The sequence below is a fragment of the Lampris incognitus genome, chromosome 5, assembly GCF_029633865.1.
Source record: "Lampris incognitus isolate fLamInc1 chromosome 5, fLamInc1.hap2, whole genome shotgun sequence".
Taxonomy (NCBI): Eukaryota; Metazoa; Chordata; class Actinopteri; order Lampriformes; family Lampridae; genus Lampris; species Lampris incognitus.
The window spans coordinates 4,801,315-4,821,367 of NC_079215.1; the positions used below are offsets into that span (position 1 = coordinate 4,801,315).

The following is a 20,053-nucleotide window of genomic DNA, read 5'->3' on the forward strand; positions in this document are numbered from 1 at the left end:
AAAAGAGAAAAGAACAGTAATTTAGCTTGGCCCGAATGTTCTACTGACCGGTATAGGTGGAAGCCTCCGGAGATCCGGCTTCTTGGTGGCCAGCCGGCGGGTCTTACACTTGGAGCAGTAGAACACCTCATCCCTCTTCCTCATCCGCCGAAGGCCTTCAGACAGCTGTACAGGCTGAAGGGTTTGGCCGGGGTGCCACGAGACAGTTCCACGCCGCTATGCTCCTCCGCTATCTGATGGGGAGAGGAAGGTGATGCGTATGGGGTAAGGTAGGGAAGGGAACACACACGTACCTACATATGTCTGTTTGTGAATGTACACATGACGTCCTTATGCATGTGAGCGTGTACACTTGTAAAATATACACACAAATCATAGAGACCAGTGACCACAGCCAGGCAGCGTTTTCCTTTTGCGTCTGCACAACCCTTGTCGGGGATTAAGTTGGGAACAAACAGTGCCGTATCATTGCTGCCGCAGCATGCCATCATACTGCTGCTCTTTCAGCCAGACGGACTTTACAAGGTCCTTTGACTCAATTCAGGGCATGACAGTTTTTGAACCTGATTTTGGGGTATGAGCACTGCAGGCTAATACTGATCCAACTCACAGGAGGCTAACAGGTTCATCAGTGACACCGTGTGGCCAAATTCAGAGCTACAAGGAGAGTTATTTGCTTATACCACTACTAGTAGTGGTAGCCTACTGACTGCTGGGATACTGTGATGGCCTGGCGGCCTGTCCAGGGTGTCTCCCCGCCTGCCGCCCACGGACTGCTGGGATACTGTGATGGCCTGGCGGCCTGTCCAGGGTGTCTCCCCGCCTGCTGCCCAGTGACTGCTGGGATACTGTGATGGCCTGGCGGCCTGTCCAGGGTGTCTCCCCGCCTGCTGCCCAGTGACTGCTGGGATACTGTGATGGCCTGGCGGCCACCTGCCGCCCAGTGACTGCTGGGATACTGTGATGGCCTGGCGGCCTGTCCAGGGTGTCCCCCCGCCTGCTGCCCAGTGACTGCTGGGATACTGTGATGGCCTGGCGGCCTGTCCAGGGTGTCTCCCCGCCTGCCGCCCAGTGAATGCTGGGATGCTGTGATGGCCTGGCGGCCTGTCCAGGGTGTCCCCCCGCCTGCTGCCCAGTGACTGCTGGGATACTGTGATGGCCTCTGTAGATGACATCATACCAGTCCTCTGTAGATGACATCATACCCGTCCTCTGTAGATGGCATCATACCAGTCCTCTGTAGATGACATCATACCAGTCCTCTGTAGATGGCATCATACCAGTCCTCTGTAGATGACATCATACCCGTCCTCTGTAGATGACATCATACCAGTCCTCTGTAGATGACATCATACCAGTCCTCTGTAAATGACATCATACCAGTCCTCTGTAGATGACATCATACCAGTCCTCTATAGATGACATCATACCAGTCCTCTGTAGATGACATCATACCAGTCCTCTATAGATGACATCATACCAGTCATCTATAGATGACATCATACCAGTCCTCTATAGATGACATCATACCAGTCCTCTATAGATGACATCATACCAGTCCTCTGTAGATGACATCATACCAATCCTCTATAGATGACATCATACCAGTCCTCTATAGATGACATCATACCAGTCCTCTATAGATGACATCATACCAGTCCTCTATAGATGACATCATACCAGTCCTCTGTAGATGACATCATGCCAGTCCTCTATAGATGACATCATACCAGTTCTCTATAGATGACATCATACCAGTCCTCTGTAGATGACATCATACCAGTTCTCTATAGATGACATCATACCAGTCCTCTATAAATGACATCATACCAGTCCTCTGTCGATGACATCATACCAGTCCTCTGTAGATGACATCATACCAGTCCTCTATAGATGACATCATACCAGTCCTCTGTAGATGACATCATACCAGTCCTCTATAGATGACATCATACCAGTCCTCTATAGATTACATCATACCAGTCCTCTATAGATGACATCATACCAGTCCTCTATAGATGACATCATACCAGTCCTCTGTAGATGACATCATACCAGTCCTCTATAGATGACATCATACCAGTCCTCTATAGATGACATCATACCAGTCCTCTATAGATGACATCATACCAGTCCTCTGTAGATGACATCATACCAGTCCTCTATAGATGACATCATACCAGTCCTCTGTAGATGACATCATACCAGTCCTCTGTAGATGACATCATACCAGTCCTCTGTAGATGGTTGTCTGGCTTAATCCATTTCTTTGGAATTGCTTCTCTAGCAGCAACACCCAGTATCCATAGGAAGTAACATGTAGTAATGTTTGTGGGTGTTGCATGTAAACAGACCATAACAGCCGCAGTGTTTCACACTGTGTGTGACGTGTGTGAGCAGGTGTGTGTTGAAAGTCGTGTGGCGTTTCCCGTACAGTCTTTGAAATTCAGTGACACATTTTCTGAGAGCCAGTTCTGACACCAAGAGGCTTCTAGTCTTGGTCTTATCCTGCAGTATATATGCATATATATGTATACACACACACACACACACACATGTGTATATATATATATATATATACACACACACACATGTATGTATATATATACACTACCGTTCAAAAGTTTGGGATCACCCAAACAATTTTGTGTTTTCCATGAAAAGTCACACTTATTCACCACCATATGTTGTGAAATGAATAGAAAATAGAGTCAAGACATTGACAAGGTTAGAAATAATGATTTGTATTTGAAATAAGATTTTTTTTACATCAAACTTTGCTTTCGTCAAAGAATCCTCCATTTGCAGCAATTACAGCATTGCAGACCTTTGGCATTCTAGCTGTTAATTTGTTGAGGTAATCTGGAGAAATTGCACCCCACGCTTCCAGAAGCAGCTCCCACAAGTTGGATTGGTTGGATGGGCACTTCTTTGAGCAGATTGAGTTTCTGGAGCATCACATTTGTGGGGTCAATTAAACGCTCAAAATGGCCAGAAAAAGAGAACTTTCATCTGAAACTCGACAGTCTATTCTTGTTCTTAGAAATGAAGGCTATTCCATGCGAGAAATTTCTAAGAAATTGAAGATTTCCTACACCGGTGTGTACTACTCCCTTCAGAGGACAGCACAAACAGGCTCTAACCAGAGTAGAAAAAGAAGTGGGAGGCTGCGTTGCACAACTGAGCAAGAAGATAAGTACATTAGAGTCTCTAGTTTGAGAAACAGACGCCTCACAGGTCCCCAACTGGCATCTTAATTAAATAGTACCTGTTAGAGCCTGTACCGCCGCCATCTTCCCACACCGGAAGCGGAATCATGTCAGTGGTATGGAAGTATTTCACCATTTCTGACAAAGACACATTTGCAAACCCTGTTTAACTGAAATGTATAGATGGGGTGCATCATCACAACCTTTAAAACCTTCAGGTTTTGAGCCATCACTCGAAAACACAACGACACCGTCAGCATGATGGCGTGGCTGTTGTGGTTCCCATTTCAGTACTTGGTGGAGTGTTTCTTTATTTTCATTTTCTGTTTTGGTCCAAGAATGTTTACTTATTTATGTACATCCCTAGGCTGTATTTTTTTATTTTTGGACTGAAATGCTAATCTCAATTATTTTATTTAATATTGTAATCATGATTAGAGATTATGATTTTCAGTAAAAGAATTTTTATGGTTTTTGTAAATCCTGCATTGGTCATTGTACAACATCTTTGTGTCATTACCATACCATGTGTCAGGCCATAAATTTGGACAAATGCTATGTAATGGCCTTTCACTGAGTTAGCCTGATGGATAGGAATATACCAAACCAAAGCGGATAGTTAAACCTAATCATCACATCTCATCTTCAGCCGCTTCTCCGGGGTCGGGTCGCGGTGGCAGCAAGCTCAGTACGGCACTCCAGACGTCCCTCTCCCCAGCAACGCCCTCCAGCTCCTCCTGGGGGATCCCAAGGCGTTCCCAGGCCAGACTGGACATGTAGTCCCTCCAGCAAGTCCTGGGTCTACCCAGGAGTCTCCGCCCAGTTGGATTTGCCCGAAAACTTCCAAAGGAAGGCACCCAGGAGGCATCCTGATCAGATGCCCGAACCACATCAACTGGCTCCTTTCGACACCAAGGAGCAGCGGCTCTACTCCGAGCTCCCACCGGATGTCCGAGCTCCTCACCAGACACCCTATGGAGGAAACTCATTTCAGCCGCTTGTATCCACAATCTCACCCTTTCAGTCTCTACCCAAAGCTCATGACCACAGGTGAGGGTTGGAACCAAGACTGACTGGTAAATTGAGAGCTTTGCCTTCCGGCTCAGCTCCCTCTTCACCACAACGGTCCGGTACAACGTCCCCATTACTGCTGATGCTGCACCAATCCGCCTGTCAATCTCCCGCTCCATCCTACCCTCGCTTGTGAACAAGACCCCGAGATACTTGAACTCCTTCACTTAAGGCACTCGAGGATAGTTAAATAGATAATTGGCCAAGTGCCCAGATTGCACAATTGTCAAACTTAAAATCTTGATTTTCGATTGTTTTAGTAAACTATGGAGGTAGGTCAGAACTATCTGTGGTACTGTTGATTCTGACTACTACACAGTTATTAGAATCAATGTTATTGCACGTCCCTGCTATTGAAAAAACTGTAAATTGTCATTTTGACAGCAAAAGATCAAAAAGGGAACCTGTACCCCAAAAGAGGCAGCAGACCAAGTGATTGAAGGCCTGAAGGAGTTGATGGCAAAGCAAGCATCTTTAGAGGTAAATTATTTGAATATTTACACATTTTAGAGTTTAAGTGAGTCAGTTTGAGTTTAAGTAGTAACTTGCGTGTGACTTTTGCTGCCACAGAGGATGCAGCCTATTTCATCTTGTGTTGACACAGTAGAAAAAAAAAGTTTTTTTTTCCATCATCGCGTCTTGGTGTAGTCAAAAACCACAAAGGAGGAGTCATCAGATGAGGACCTACTGCCCAGGAACTGGAGTGAGGCGCAGCAGCAAACGAGGGAACTTAAAAGAGAGAACAAGAGGCTGACAGAAGGTAATGGTAAAGATTAAAGCAACATCAAATTCGTAAAGGAACACTACACCCAACATGAAAATAATCAAATACATTTCTTCCATTTCGTCCTGATTCCTGTCTCCCATCACCCCAATCTAACGGAGTTGAATGGGGACGTGTTTGTGGAGTTCAAAGCATCAAAAATACATTTGAAAAACTCAGCAGCAATCAAAGAATATGAGCCAAGTAGAGACCGGTGTCAGACTCCAGGCCAGTGAAGGACTCCAGGCCAGTGAAGGACTCCAGGCCAGTGAAGGACTCCAGGCCAGTGAAGGACTCCAGGCCAGTGAAGGACTCCAGGCCAGTGTTGGCTGGAGTCCTTCATTCATTGGTATCCATCGTATTTGGGTGACTACAGACAGTAAATGTCACATAAATATCCAGCTATGCACCAGATCACACTGAACCTATCTGGACTCATAAATTGCAGTACAAGAAAGCGAAAAAATCTCCAAAAAAGCCCCACTGGAAGGCAGAGCTTAAGACTGGCAGTTTCGGTTGGTCCATCTGTCCATCAACACTTCATTTCAAGATATCATATTTCCAAATCTATTTTAAAGATTGCCTAAAATAAAACCTACATATAAACTAGTTGTGTACTCAAAGTGTACTACTCTTCCGCTTAAAGTATACTTTTATGAACTTTTAAAAGTGTGCCAATTTAGTCCCAAGAAGTATTTAAATAGTACACATACAAGGATACTGCTAGTACATTGATATTAGTATACTTACTACATAAAGTATACTTGGTAAATATACTTGGAACTTTACTGAAGTTTACTTAATAATAAAATGAACTTTAAGTGTACTTTTTTGTAAGGGATGAGTAATACATAACAGTTCTGATTGCATAGCATCACACACCACATTTTACTCAAGATTGCAATGACTTAAAAAGGAAGGAAGTCAGTTTTTGGTGTCCGAGGTTTAGTGTCAACTGATGACCCAACACTTACTCATCTTGTCTTTATAGATCCTCATTCTTAACACCGTCAGCGAAGTCAAGTCAAGTCAATTTTAGTTGCATAGCCCATCATCACAAATTACAAATTTGCCTCAGTGGGCTCAGTGCGGTTGATTTTCACAGAGGGGTGAGTTCTTCATTGTTTGGATGGGATTCTGTAACGACAGTGTTTGTAATAATTCTTACATCTAAGTTTCTCCTCAGTCATCTTTCGGTCCAGAAGCTTAAGAATTGGAGCGGCCATGCTGTTGGCAGAAGCTGGATGTGCATTTATAACCTTGCTCCTGCATGTGACAGGTAGGAACTGATTCTCATGTCTTATCATTTTCATTGTCTGTAAACTGGATTGAGGCGTGCAAACCATAGGCCTTGAATTTAATTTGGTTTTGATGAATGTTGGGTTGAAACTGGGGTAGGGAAGATCGACCGAAGCTACATTTTGACCGTGAGACACCTCCACTAAGTAAAAGAGAATAGCAGTTGCCTGTTTGATGCTGTGTGCTACTCAGAAGTAGAAATTGGTCCAAAATCATCTGAAAACGTCAGTCTCTTTCACAGGGACGCTGGGGCAAGCAAACACCATCTGTGCCTTGAAGGGTTCATCAGTAAATCTGACTTGCCTTGCACCTCCCAGCTCAAGGATTCAGTGGTATACTGTGAGCAGGAATAAGGACAGGCTGAACAAACTCTTTGTTGATGGAAATCGTTTGATGCGTGATGGGGATAAGTCGACTCTGACAATCAACGATCTGACAGAGAAGGACTCAAACATATACTGGTGTGGACACACAAACGGCTCACAACGGAACAGGTCGCATGAAATCGGTCTCCATGTCACAGGTAGCGTTGCACCGCTCCGGTCAAAATATCCATCTACCACTCATAATGTTAAACGTGTAATCTAACGACCATTCTCTACACCATCGGTTCAGACCTGAAGGTGGAGAAGATTGGAATGAAGAACGATGGACGGACGCCAAAACTGAATTGTAGCACGAGTTGTGCTCCGACAGGCCTCGAAAACACCTTCAATTGGAATAAGATTACTGATGACCTGGATCCTGATTACAGCTACTATTGTTATATAGAGGGCCACAAGGACCTTGGCTCTCCTGCAGTGTGTGAGTATGGCGCGACCTATACATGGGTCTGTTTTACCTGGAAGTCAGAAAATGCTCATCGTTTGAATATCGCTCAAGTACTGATATTGTTTTTTTCACACTGCCCATAGTGAATGATATCAGTGCTGAAATACTGTGTTCTTATAGTATACTGTGCCATTACTTCTATGTTTCAGGCGTGCTGAATGACAGGTGTTGGAAAGTGAATTATGCCCGAAGGAGGATATGTGCTCTGCAGGGCTCCTCAGTGGACATCTCCAGTTATTACTCTCTTCCCACACGATACAATGTAACAAATTTTTTCTGGCATACTGATAAGGATATGATGCCATTGGAAAATGCTACATACAAAGACCGACTGGATTACATTAACGGCACGGAGATGAACCACACCCTGAGAATCAGAGGTCTCGATAAGACTGACACGGGAGTCTATGTATTCAGATTCTTGTCTGATGATAAAGACGGGAGATATTCTGGTGTCCCCGGCGTGACGCTGAATGTGACAGGTAGTTCTCTGAATGATTTATTCACTTTTAAATGTGATCATGATAATTATGATCATTTATTATGTTATTTCTATAACACCTTTCATACATAGTATGCTTAAAGTGTGTTGCATTACAAGGAAGCAGACCAATTAAAACAATCACGAGCAGAGCATATAGGCAAGTCAAAATAAAATACGTCAACAGAGACATGACTGTGAAAAATAATACAACAAATAATGTGATCAAGTAAAGAGCCAGTGCAAGTGATAAGAGAAAAGGTAGTTTTTAATTAAGAGCTGATTAAAAAGACATCTTTCAAGCCTTTGTCGGAAGATGACATCTGTAGGTGGTGTATCGCCCAGTTTAGTGTTATGGGTGGAGAAAGCTGCATGGTGCAGGTGCCCGCGATAGACTAACGAACAGCATCAGAGGCCCCGAGGCCCCATATCAGCGACATAAAGCAGAAGACAATCTGCAATGTAGGCTGGAGCTAAGCCATTTACAGCTTTATATACTGCAAGAAAAGGGACTTTACTTGTACATGAACTCTGAAACCCATGCCGAAGGGTGGATTTCAGTGCAGTTTTGCTAAAACTGGAGTAAAGTGCTCCCTCCTCTATGTACTGTATTCTTTGTATTTGGGTCAACAGACAATTTTGGGAGATCCATAATCTAACAGGATTGTAGAAATGAGTGGAATTTAGGTGGTATGGTTCTTCTTTTCTCTTTTTTCTACTATGTTGTAATTAAAAAAGTATCTGACTCTCTCCCAATGAAAATAATGGCCATTTTAATGGGGGGGGGGGGTTTCAGCCCTAAAAGTGAGGATTGCTCCGAATACAACGGTGAAAGAGGGCAAGAAAGTGACACTGACTTGTATAACGAGCTGTCCTCTGACCAGCGACCCCACCTTCGTCTGGAAGCACAACACCAGAGCTCTGGAACCATCGAAAGAGAGTCAATCAAGCCGTCTGGTTTTAAACTCAGTCCACAGTCTGAACGCAGGGAATTACTCCTGCGCTGTCAAAGACCAGCCGGGCCTCAGCTCTCCTGAACAGGTCCTGACTGTCATATGTGAGTATGCCATACAGCTTCGAAAATATTTGGTCAGGTGTTCGGTTGCAACAGACACGTGCACACTTTCATCTAAACGAGGGACAAAAATCTCTTTCCTTTACCGTTTAAACCAACCCAATAATAACTTGTACTGGTCGTTTTAAACCAGACCCTCCTAGGACGCCTTCAGTTTCCGCGAGTCCCTCTGGGGGATTACGGGAGGGCAGCTCGGTGACCCTGACCTGCCACAGTGTCGCAAACCCTCCGGTACAGGGGTACATCTGGTACAAGGAGGACGACGACTCACCAAAAGCAACAACACAGAGCTACACCATCAGTACCATCAGCTCAGAGGAAACTGGAAAATACTATTGTCAAGCCCAAAACCCATTAGGGGCCACGAACTCCACATCCCAACACATCACTTTAGCAGGTAAGGTCTCATTATAAAGAACTGACTCCGAAATAAGAGACTCACTTGAAATTTTGAGATGCGGCCAGTTGCCAAAATTCAAGCACCGGAGTTCTTTTTGTTTATTTCATGCCACGCTTCTGAATATGTCATACCTTTTTTATTTCTCTTGTTACGAATATCCATCCAGACAAACTGGAAGCAAAGTATGCAGCCATAGGAACCATCTTGGTCGGCCTCATTCTGCTGCTTCTGGTTCTCTGCCTATGGATGAGGTTAGAATGAAGTATATTTCTATCACTGCTGGTTTAGTTCTGCATAATGGGGTTTACTTCCCATTTTTAAGAAGGTGCTCATGTAAATATATGTTAATGACTTTTAATTATCCATTGATGAAATCCAGGAAGAAGAGCAGCTCGACCTCCCACATGGAACCTGAACAGGTGAGCACCGAATTTGAAGACAGGAAACTGTTTTGTGTGTGTGTGTGTGTGTGTGTGTGTGAATGCGTGTGTTCTAGAAAGAGAGAAGTATACCAGTCCAATGCAGAGAGAGATATCGACATTTCCTCCTCCCTTTTGACTGTGTTGACTCCCAGTCAGTTAAAGTCGGACCAAAATCAGAACTCAGGTTTAACTGGTAAAAACCTTGAACACAGCATCATAAAACCTTCAGCTACACATTGTGTTTATCACGCCTTTACTCATAACTGTTCTCACTTGGCTCATGAACTGAAGAGGAAAGGACGTGGTCTAGTCCTCATTAATATTCCCGTGTTGGCCTTTGACGGAAGTGCAAACAAGGGTTGGCAGTAAGGGTGGGCGAGGTGTCATATTTTTGATGATTTGACCTGTATTTTTGTGTGATGATGTGATGTGATCATGACTCGTGTCATCATGAGTCAGTGTGATGATGACTCATGATGATGACATGAGTAAAAGAAATGGAATGATTGGCTGAGATAAGCTGAACTAGGCAATCTCTTAAAAAGACAAAAATGGAAAAAAAATGAATTCTTTAAATATATATATCATAAAGAATTTACTTGAATCACTAGTTTATATATATATATATATATATATATATATATATATATATATATATATATATAATCCATAAGCAATCATCAGCTGTCAAAATTGCTTATGGCATGAAACAGGCTTGTACTGTCTCATAAAGAATTTTCTTGAATCACTGGACTATTTTGCTCCTTACTGAGCACTTTTCCTACTGTTGAGTGTTTCTTTTAACAAAACAAATAAGGAGCAAAATAATCCAGAGAGTCTGTGTTTATGAGACAGTGAGTCTGTCTCATAAAGAATTTACTTGACTCACTGGATTACATATAGTATATACTCCGGAGACAGTGCAAAATACGTGGTAATTAAAGTAGAAGATATTAGTGTTTCAATTTTGGTCCAACTTTAAATGCTGCTCATCTGTATGACATCTTGACTGTCTTGATGCCCCATCAGTTTAACTCTTGTCAAGTGTCGGACAACATCTCTGCTGGCGCTGGGCGCTCGGCTGCTGCTGCGGAGCGAAGAGAGTCTAAGACGCAAGAAGAACTGGTCTACGCAAGTGTCGTCTTCTCTCCAACAAACAAACAGGAAGCACATCTCAGCTCATCCGTTACGCCACCTCTTCCAGAAAACGAAAATGTCCTGTACTCTGCTGTCAAAAGAAGTGAACCTACCACTGCCCCTGTGTAAGCAGTTCTCATCCTTTCAACTGGGCCAGCCATCGCTAATAGATCACTGGTCTTGCTTGTAACGACTATAATTATATTTAACTGGTGTCTTACTATCGAGATTGAGTTTTAAAGGCTCTTAAAGGATAAGGCAGGTGTATTTTTCATGTTTTGTTTTTTTTGTATTGTTGACATGGCCTCTGAGAATATTAAAACCAACGACAATTTTCTCCTATGCAAGTCACTGAAATCCATTGTATTCCAAAACCCATTTAATCAGGTCACAGAGCTGTACCCTTGTTTCGTCCAACACAACGCATCATTATGAATGGCACTGTGGTTTTCTCACGGAGGTCAAGCCAGCCTGCACGTTGAAAAACACGGTCAAGCCAGCCCCCGCAGGCCCTATTCCACTGCCCTGGTGCCGGTGTCTAATCTAAAACCAATTCCCCGCTTTGCCACTGAAAAAAAGACCGGCACCGGCATGGCACCACAAAATTGCTGGACCAGAATTTGGAACCTGACGTCAGTGGCTATGGGAGGGGCTACCCCAAGAAATTCGTCGCCCCTTAACCCTTGGCGCATGTCTGTTGAAGTTTAGGGTTTATGTGGACTCCAGCTCATAGGGGTATAGCGGGGAATGACATGGGGGACTCACTGGCAAAACAAGCCCTGGAGCAGGACAGAGTCGTGAAGGTGCCCTTCGGCAAAAATGAAATGAAAACAATAATAAGGAGTAAAAGCATGACGACTTGGCAAAAGTTACGGGATGAATCAGAGTCAGAATCCTTTATTCCCCCCCCCCCCCCGAGGGGAAAACGAGGGAAACAAGGGTCGTCATTTGTATCAAATAAACCAAAAGTGGGAGGGAGGATCTCAGTAGGGAACAATCCTAGGGAACAAGCAGTCATTTGAAGATTGAGGTTAGGACACACAGGATTAAATGGAACGATGCACCCATCAGGGGAGCGTCCATCAGGACTTTGTGAATGTGGGTCATTAGAAACTGTTGAGCACGTTATTTGCCACTGCCAGAAAAACGCAGCACGTAGAGGGAAGCTGAAGAAGGAGCTCAAGACATTTGGGGTGGGAGTATTTCATCTTAAGAATGTATTCAGCATTGAGGGGGAGAAATATAACCCAATGTGTGTGCTCTTCAAAGAAATTGGCAGAATGAAGAGAATCCAGCGCCGATACTCTTATGGTTTTGTTTTTTGTGTGTGTTTTCCTTGCGTTTCCCCCTTTAGCATTATGGCCCACACGCCAGCACAGTAGGAGGCGCTAATGCGCCTTAAACACTAGTTGCCACCCGCCATTAAATACAAGAAAAGAAGAAGAAGCAGAAGAAGAAGAAGAAGCGTCGACGTTCAGTTTCGGAGTAAAAATGTGAAATTGGCCGCCATTTTGAAATCAAAATCTAAATAGCGAAAAAGAAAGCGCACGCATCGAACAATTAGCCACGACTTGTAACCGCGGCTGTAACGTTTGTTAGCCGTCTTTTGGCTGACAAACTCAGAATCGACACCTACCCGTCGTCCGGCACACGATCGTCATCTGTTATGAACGCGGTCCGCGGTCGCTACACGCAGGCAGCCTTCAAAGGCGAGATGTGGCGACTTTAAAAGTCACTTTCTGGACAGCAAGCCAAGCGAACGCGTTCCGTCCGCCATGTTTTTTTCCCCTTGCGGAAATTACCCCAACTTCCGCTACGTCACTTCCGGTTAGGCTCTCAAACCTGTCGAAACCACGGGTGCGTTACAGTAGAGCTGGATAGGGCGGTCGTGAGGTCAACTATAGCAGTGGTTCTCAACCTTTTTGGGGTCCTGGACCCCCTGCGTATTTCTGATCTACCCTGAGGACCCCTCCACCTGATCTTGGGGGAGGGGGGTTGCAATTGGATAGAAACAGTAGAAACTGCATTTTAAATTGCATTATAGCATTTATTCACTCTTTGGGGCAAAAATAAGAGCTTTCAGTTGTAACTTAGATATACACTGCTCAAAAAAATAAAGGGAACACATAAGCAATGCAATGTAGCTCCAAGTCAGTCACACTTTTGAGATATCAACCTGTCCAGTTAGGAAGCAACCCTGATTTGTGAATCAATTTCACCTGTTGGTAAATTGTCTAATTTCCACCAGGTGGAAATTAGACAATTTGCAAGACAACCCCTGTAACAGGAATGGATTTGCAGGTGGTGGCCACAGACCATTTGCCTGTCCTCATCTTTTCTGGCCGATCTTTGGTTAGTTTTTCATTTTGCTAGTGCCCTCACCACTAGAGGTGGCATGAGGCGGTATCTGCAACCTACAGAAGTTGCTCAGGTAGTGCAGCTCATCCAGGATGGCACATCAATGCGTGCTGTGGCAAGAAGATTTGATGTGTCTCCCAGCACAGTGTCCAGAGCATGGACGAGGTACCAGGAGACAGGCCAGTACACCAGGAGACGTGGAGGGGGCCGCAGGAGGACAACAACCCCGCAGCAGGACCGCTATCTGGTCCTTTGTGCAAGGAGGAACAGGAGGAGCACTGCCGGAGCCCTACAAAACGACCTTCAACAGGCCACTAATGTGCAGGTTTCTGCTCAAACAGTGAGAAACAGAATGCATGAGGATGGTATGAGGGCCCGACGTCCGCAATTGGGGCCTGTGCTCACAGCCCAACACCGTGCAGCCCGATTGACCTTTGCCAGAGAACATCTTGGTTGGCAGATTGGCCATTGGCGCCCTGTGCTCTTCACAGATGAGAGCAGGTTCACACTGAACACATGTGACAGACGTGAGAGAGTCTGGAGACGCTGTGGAGAACGTTCTGCTGCCTGCAACATCCTCCAGCATGACCGGTTTGGCAGTGGGTCAGTGATGGTCTGGGGAGGCATATCCTTGGAGGGCCGCACAGACCTCTACGTGCTAGCCAGAGGTACCATGACTGCCATTAGGTACCGGGATGAGATCCTCAGACCCATTGTCAGACCATATGCTGGTGCAGTGGGCCCTGGGTTCCTGCTCATGCATGACAATGCTCGTCCTCATGTGGCCAGAGTGTGTCAGCAGTTCCTGTATGTCGAGGGCATTGATGCTATGGACTGGCCTGCACGTTCCCCAGACCTGAATCCAATCGAGCACCTCTGGGACATCCTGTCTCGTACCATCCGCCAACGCGATGTCGCACCACAGACTGTCCAGGAGTTGACCGATGCCCTGATCCAGGTCTGGGAGGAGATCCCTCAGGAGACCATCCGTCGTCTCATCAGGAGCATGCCCAGACGTTGTAGGGAGTGCATACAGGCACGTGGAGGCCACACACACTACTGAGCCTCATTTTGAATCGTCTTGAAGAATTTCCACAGAAGTTGGATCAGCCTATGTTCTCATTTTCCACTTTGATTTTGAGTATGATTCTGAATCCAGACCTTAATGGGCTAATGATTTTGATTTCCATTGATCATTCTTAGGTTATTTTGCTCTAAACACATTCCTCTGTCTAATAAATAAAGATTTTCAGCTGAAATATTTCATTCATCGAGGTCTATAGTGTTTTTAGGTGTTCCCTTTATTTTTTTGAGCAGTATAGAAACAATAACTTTGCATGAAGATAAACCAATACTCATTTGCTTTTAAATTTTTTTCCCTCAGACCCAGCCAGCAAGTAGATCTCTCTGAGTTGTACAGCACAGTCAAAAAGACCTCCACAGTCTGAATGCGCACACACACACACACACACACCATCATCATCAACATCATCATCATCATCATCATCGGTGGTCACTCGGGGTTGAGTATGACTGTCCTCCTTCTAGGTCCTTGTGGTTCTTCGGATGGGTGTAGAGGCCAATCCTGGAGCCGCATATTTTGGGGTAATGTGGGCAAGGGTGTGAAGAAGTGGTTGAGGATTTGGTTTTGTTGGCTTCATCAGAACGCCACCTCCAGCGCGCACTGGGGCGGTTTGCAGCTGAGTGTGAAATGGCCGAGATGAGAGTCGGCACCTCCAAGTCTGAGGCCATGGTTCTCTACCAGAAAATGGTGGATTGCTCCCTCCTGGTTGGGGATGAGTTGCTGCCTCAAGTGAAGGAGTTCAAGTATCTCGGGGTCTTGTTCGTGAGTGAGGGTAGGCTGGAGCGGGAGATTGACAGGTGGATTGGTGCAGCATCAGTAGTAATGTGGACGTTGTACCGGACCGTCGTGGTGAAGAGGGAGCTGAGCCAGAAGGCAAAGCCCTCAATTTACCAGTCAATCTTCATTCCAGCCCTCACCTGTGGTCATGAGCTTTGGGTAGTGACCGAAAGGGTGAGATCGTGGATACAAGCGGCTGAAATGAGTTTCCTCCATAGGGTGTCTGGACTCAGCCTTAGAGATAGGGTGAGGAGCTCGCACACCTGGAGGGAGTTCGGAGTAGAGCCGCTGCTCCTTCATGTCGAAAGGAGCCAGTTGAGGGGGTTCGGGCATCTGATTAGGATGCCTCCTTTGGAGCATGTTTGTGAATGTTATCATTCATCCAGGTCATGCTTATCCAAAGGAGTTGAATCAAGTGCAACTGGCAACTAGCTTGGTCTAGTCAGAAAGGCAGGAACTGAGGAAGCCTCTTGGACGAGAGGCGAAACGTCTTCACGGATATATACCAAGTCCAGTTGCACTTGATTCACCTCCTTTGGAGTAGTTCCGCGCGTGTCCAAATGGGAGGAGACCCCGGGGCACACCCAGAACTCGCTGGAGGGACGACATGTCCAATCCGGCCTGGGAACACCTTGGGATCCCCCAGGAGGAGCTGGAGGGCGTTGGTGGGGACAGATATGTCTGGAGTGCCTTGCTTAGCTTGCTGCCACCGTCACCCGACCCCGGAGAAGCGGCTGATGATGAGATGAGATGGAGATGAATTGTTACAGTTCATCATTTCAAAAGGTTATCAATTTTATTCAAAGTAAACTTTACTTTTTCTGATCGAGTTTAAAAATGTATTGCTTAACATTGCACAAAGTACTACTATAATACATTACTTATCAAGACCTTCACAACACCGACTCTCTTTCAACCTTCACATCCCGTCTCAAAACGCACCTTTTCAAACTGGCATATTCAGTCTGATCCACGCTTCACTGAGTTTTGTGCAGATGACGATTTTATACTTATCTGTTGTGTTAACTTTTATTGTCTACCCTGCTTTGTTTTGATTTTATGCTGTCTGATACAGTGGTGCTGGTTTTTTAACTGTGTTCTGTAAGGTGTCCTTGAGTGCTCTGAAAGGCGCCCACAAATAAAATCTTTTATTATCATTATCATTGTGACATTTAAAGTCATGCAGCATGAATAAAGTTTAATATAATTATTCTTTGGCATTATTTGTATGCGTCTTATGTGTAATAGTCAAACATGGAGTGATGGAAGGACCAATAACCGATCCCATCATTCTTTGCTTTCAAGTTGAAGTCATAGCCCCCGTCCTTTCTATATGTCCTTACTATATGTACATTTTGCATAGGGTCTCATGGTCAGATGTACCAACAAGTGAGCTGATGAAGATGAAGACCTTTCTAGGCCCGCCTGGACAAAGAAACAACGCAATGATGAACAACACTCAGTAGCATATTTATATAATATACTTTAATCATATTAGAGCATCCATATTAATAAATCCAGATACAAAACATTAGGAAATGTAACATAAAGTAGTTATGTAGTGCAGGTTGTACTTGGATTCTTTTTTTTTTTTTGCTCCATTGCTTTCAAGCAAGTCGATAACTCGGGTCAGTCCTAAGGTCTAGCTGAAACAATTTTGTCAGTTATGAATCAAACAGTAATTATTCAGAGGACTGAGAAGGTCAGTAAACTGTGCACAATATAAATCTGGAACACGGTTACGTCGATGGTCTTACGTGTAAAACTAGTATACGTTTATATTCATGGGGGGGGGAGGGGGGGTTTTGGAGGTATACGTGGTCTCCAGTCACGTGGGTGCAGCTTCAGAATCCAACCAAATACACCACCAGCTGATTCTACCGAGCACCTTTCCACCGTTCTGGTTGAAGGCGCGCTGGCTACACGGGCCTTTTCTGGCGGAGGAGTTGGTTGAAACGAAGATTTACACGAGCGGAGACAAGTAGAAGTCGACGGTTCACTTGTGAGATCTGGCCTCCGATACAAAAAAGGTGAAAGTCGTGCGGCCTCGTTATTGCCAAAACTCCTCCTCCTGCTCCAACTCCTCCTCGCTTATTTTCCGCTGCGCTTTAATCCGTTAAAATCATCTTGTCTATGGGAAATCTCAATTGGTGGTCAGGGTGGGAAATCTTAATTGGTAGTCAAGGTTGGAAAACCGAACAAGGAGAGACACGAGGAACGATGAGAAGAAGATGGAGCCTCGGTGAGACTGCAGCATCTTGGAATACCGCACTCCTGGTTAGCAATTAGAGTGTAAATAGAAGGTGGGTGGATACGAAACATGTTAGAATAACACCGCTACAAGGTGCTGTAACCCCAACCTTGTGGGCTGGCTGTGACGATATTGTTCTCCCCTCGTTTCCCCCCCTCTAGACACACAACAACAACAACAACAACAACAATCCTCAACTTGCTCCGATTGGTGTTTCGATCCATAAACGTCACATTCCACAGTTAAGCATCAGTGATACGGTCCGATGGTGCTACATAACTTTCACGTCTCAACTGACCACCAGTCAGTGGTCGTTTGTCAGTTTTTGTTGGGTATGCCAGTCCGTAGTTCACGCGACTGCCTGTCAGTGGCTTTAGTGTAAGTTCTCCAGTTTCCTGCGTGCTAACGAGGCATCGTTCGTACGAGAGGAGAGCGCACGGTCACACAGAATATCAGAAAGAGCACTGCGCCCAACACACGGCGCACCGACCTCTGCCTCCGTCGGACCACGTCCGTCCTCGACGCTCGGTGGCTTCTCTCCCTCACCCCTCGCCTCCATCCCTACCCCAGCCTCCAACCCGGTCTTTCAGCCGGTGCGTCTCCTGTATTCTGTCAGTTGTCCATCAGCTGCCTGGCCAGCGACTGGAGGATCTCCCTCTTCTCATAGAGGTACATCTGGGTCTCCCACAGCATGTTGACCAGGATCGCATCACTCACCTCATCCAGCATCACCTCCTGAGACAGCTGGGGGCTGAGTCTGAGTTTGGGGAGGTGATAATGATAACCATCACAGCCGCAGCAACAACAACCGCAACAGTAACCGCATGACCATCCAGCTTTTCTTATGCGGGTTCCCCCCCTTTTTCTCCCCCGTTGTATCCGGCCAACTACCCCGCTCTTCCGAGCCGTCCCGGTCGCTGCTCCACCCCCCTCTGCCGAGCCGGGGAGGGCTGCAGACTACCGCATGTCTCCTCCCGTACATGTGGAGTCGCCAGCCACTTCGAGGAGTCTCGCCAGGGGGACGCAGCACGTGGGAGGATCCCGCTGTTCCCCCCCAGTTCCCCCCCTCCCCCCTGCGAACAGGCGCCCCGACTGATCAGAGGAGGCGCTAGTGCAGCGGCCAGGACACGTACCCACATCCGGCTTCCCACCCGCACACACAGCCAATTGTGTCTCTAGGGACGCCCGGCAAAGACGGAGGTAACACTAGGATTCGAACCGGCGGTCTCCGTGTCGGTAGGCAACGGAATAGACCGCCACGCTACCCGGACGCCCCACCATCCAACTTTTCTTACGCGAGTTTCGTCATTTCAAATAACAAAAAGTTTGACAGAAATGACAAAACTTGAATAAAATCCTCCAAATGTGCATAAACGTTTGAAAATGGAAGGAACTGGGGCGTCTGGGTGGTGTAGCGGTCCATTCCGTTGCCTACCGACACGGGGATCGCCGGTTCGAATCCCCACGTTACCTCCGGCTTGGTCGGCCGTTGCTACAGACACAATTGGCCGTGTCTGCGGGTGGGAAGCCGGGTGTAGGTATGTGTCCTGGTCGCTCCACTAGCGCCTCCTCTGTTCGGTCGGGGCGCCTGTTCGGGGGGGGGGGGGGGGAATAGCGTGATCCCCCCACGCGCTACGTCCCCCTGGTGAAACTCCTCACTGTCAGGTGAATAGAAGCGGCTGGTGACTCCACATGTATGGGAGGAGGCATGTGGTAGTCTGCAGCCCTCCCCGGGTCGGCAGAGGGGGGTGGAGCAGAGACCGGGACGGCTCGGAAGAGTGGGGTGATTAGCCAAATGCAACTGGGGGTTAAAACAAATAGGGGTTAGAGATTGCAAAGGCACATTTGCAGAACAAAAAAAAAAAAAAGCAAATAAAGTGTAATCACATGATCAGCTGTTTCTTCATCTGGTGTGCGTCATCTTTCTCATGTGTGTTGAAATATGGACGTATGACGTAGGACGCCGTTAACCACACTCAGGGTTTTAGTCACTAAACAGTGTGTGTGTGTGTGTGTGTGTGTGTGTGTGTGTGTGTGTGTGTGTGTGTGTGTGTGTGTGATGGACTGCCAACCTGTGGTAGACTGTGTCAGTCATCTCGCACCAGGCTCTGGCTCTGTCCACCGCACAGCCATCCGAGTCTGTACACTGTCAGAGAAAAGGACGGGGCTGTTAGGGCAGGGCACAGAAAAAGCCCCCGGGCGCTGGACGTGGCCGCCGCTTCGCCGTCACGAAGACGACACAATGGAAGTACCCACGGTCTCAGACACGAACAGCGGTACATGCTTCCGACTTAACAGGGCAGCCGCTCCACGTCGAGGACTTCACTTTGTGATCGCCTAGAGATTAGAGAAGTGGGCTTTGCGAGCCACACTTTCAGACTTTCTCAGGAGAAACGGGGGGGGGGGGGGGGGCAAAGTAAGTGGGTGAGAAACATCCTCGTTGTCTCTCGGCAACTTAAAGGGACGACGCCACGAGTTTCACCGCGACGTCTACACGTATGCGTTGAAGGGATAACGCACCGTGAGCAGCCTCCTATCCCGTGTCGGAGACGGCGTCCGCCACCTGCCACTCACATCCTCTCATACGGCTGTATGCAGCACTGTTATTTGCATTCTCTGATACGATGCAGACTTTATTTTGTGGAATTTTCTCCCTCTCTCTCCCCGGTTGTATCCGCCAGATGGCCCGGCGGCCTGTCCAGGGTGTCTCCCCGCCTGCCACCCAATGACTGCTGGGATAGGCTCCACATCCCCGTGACCCTGAGAGCAGGATAAGCGGTTAAGATATTGGACGGATGTATCCGACCAGTTACCCCACTCTTCCGAGCCGTCCCGGTCTCTGCTCCACCCCCTCTGCCGACCCGGGGGGGGGGAGGGCTGCAGACTACCACCTCT

The 20,053-nt window shown here is 46.5% G+C and overlaps 1 protein-coding gene across 2 annotated transcripts in view; it reads right to left on the reverse strand.

Moving 5' to 3' along the window:
• Positions 1 to 16,409: 16,409 nt before the first annotated feature.
• The window catches only part of pla2g6 (phospholipase A2, group VI (cytosolic, calcium-independent)), a 56,712-nt gene continuing 53,068 nt past the window's right edge, over positions 16,410 to 20,053 (reverse strand). For both annotated transcript variants that reach the window (XM_056280635.1, XM_056280633.1), the window contains 2 exons: positions 19,231 to 19,304; positions 16,410 to 17,915 (listed from right to left, as the gene is read on the reverse strand). In XM_056280635.1, coding sequence (XP_056136610.1) covers positions 17,771 to 17,915; positions 19,231 to 19,304 — 219 coding nt within the window. In that variant the 3' untranslated portion in view covers positions 16,410 to 17,770. The remainder of the gene's footprint in view (positions 17,916 to 19,230; positions 19,305 to 20,053) is intronic.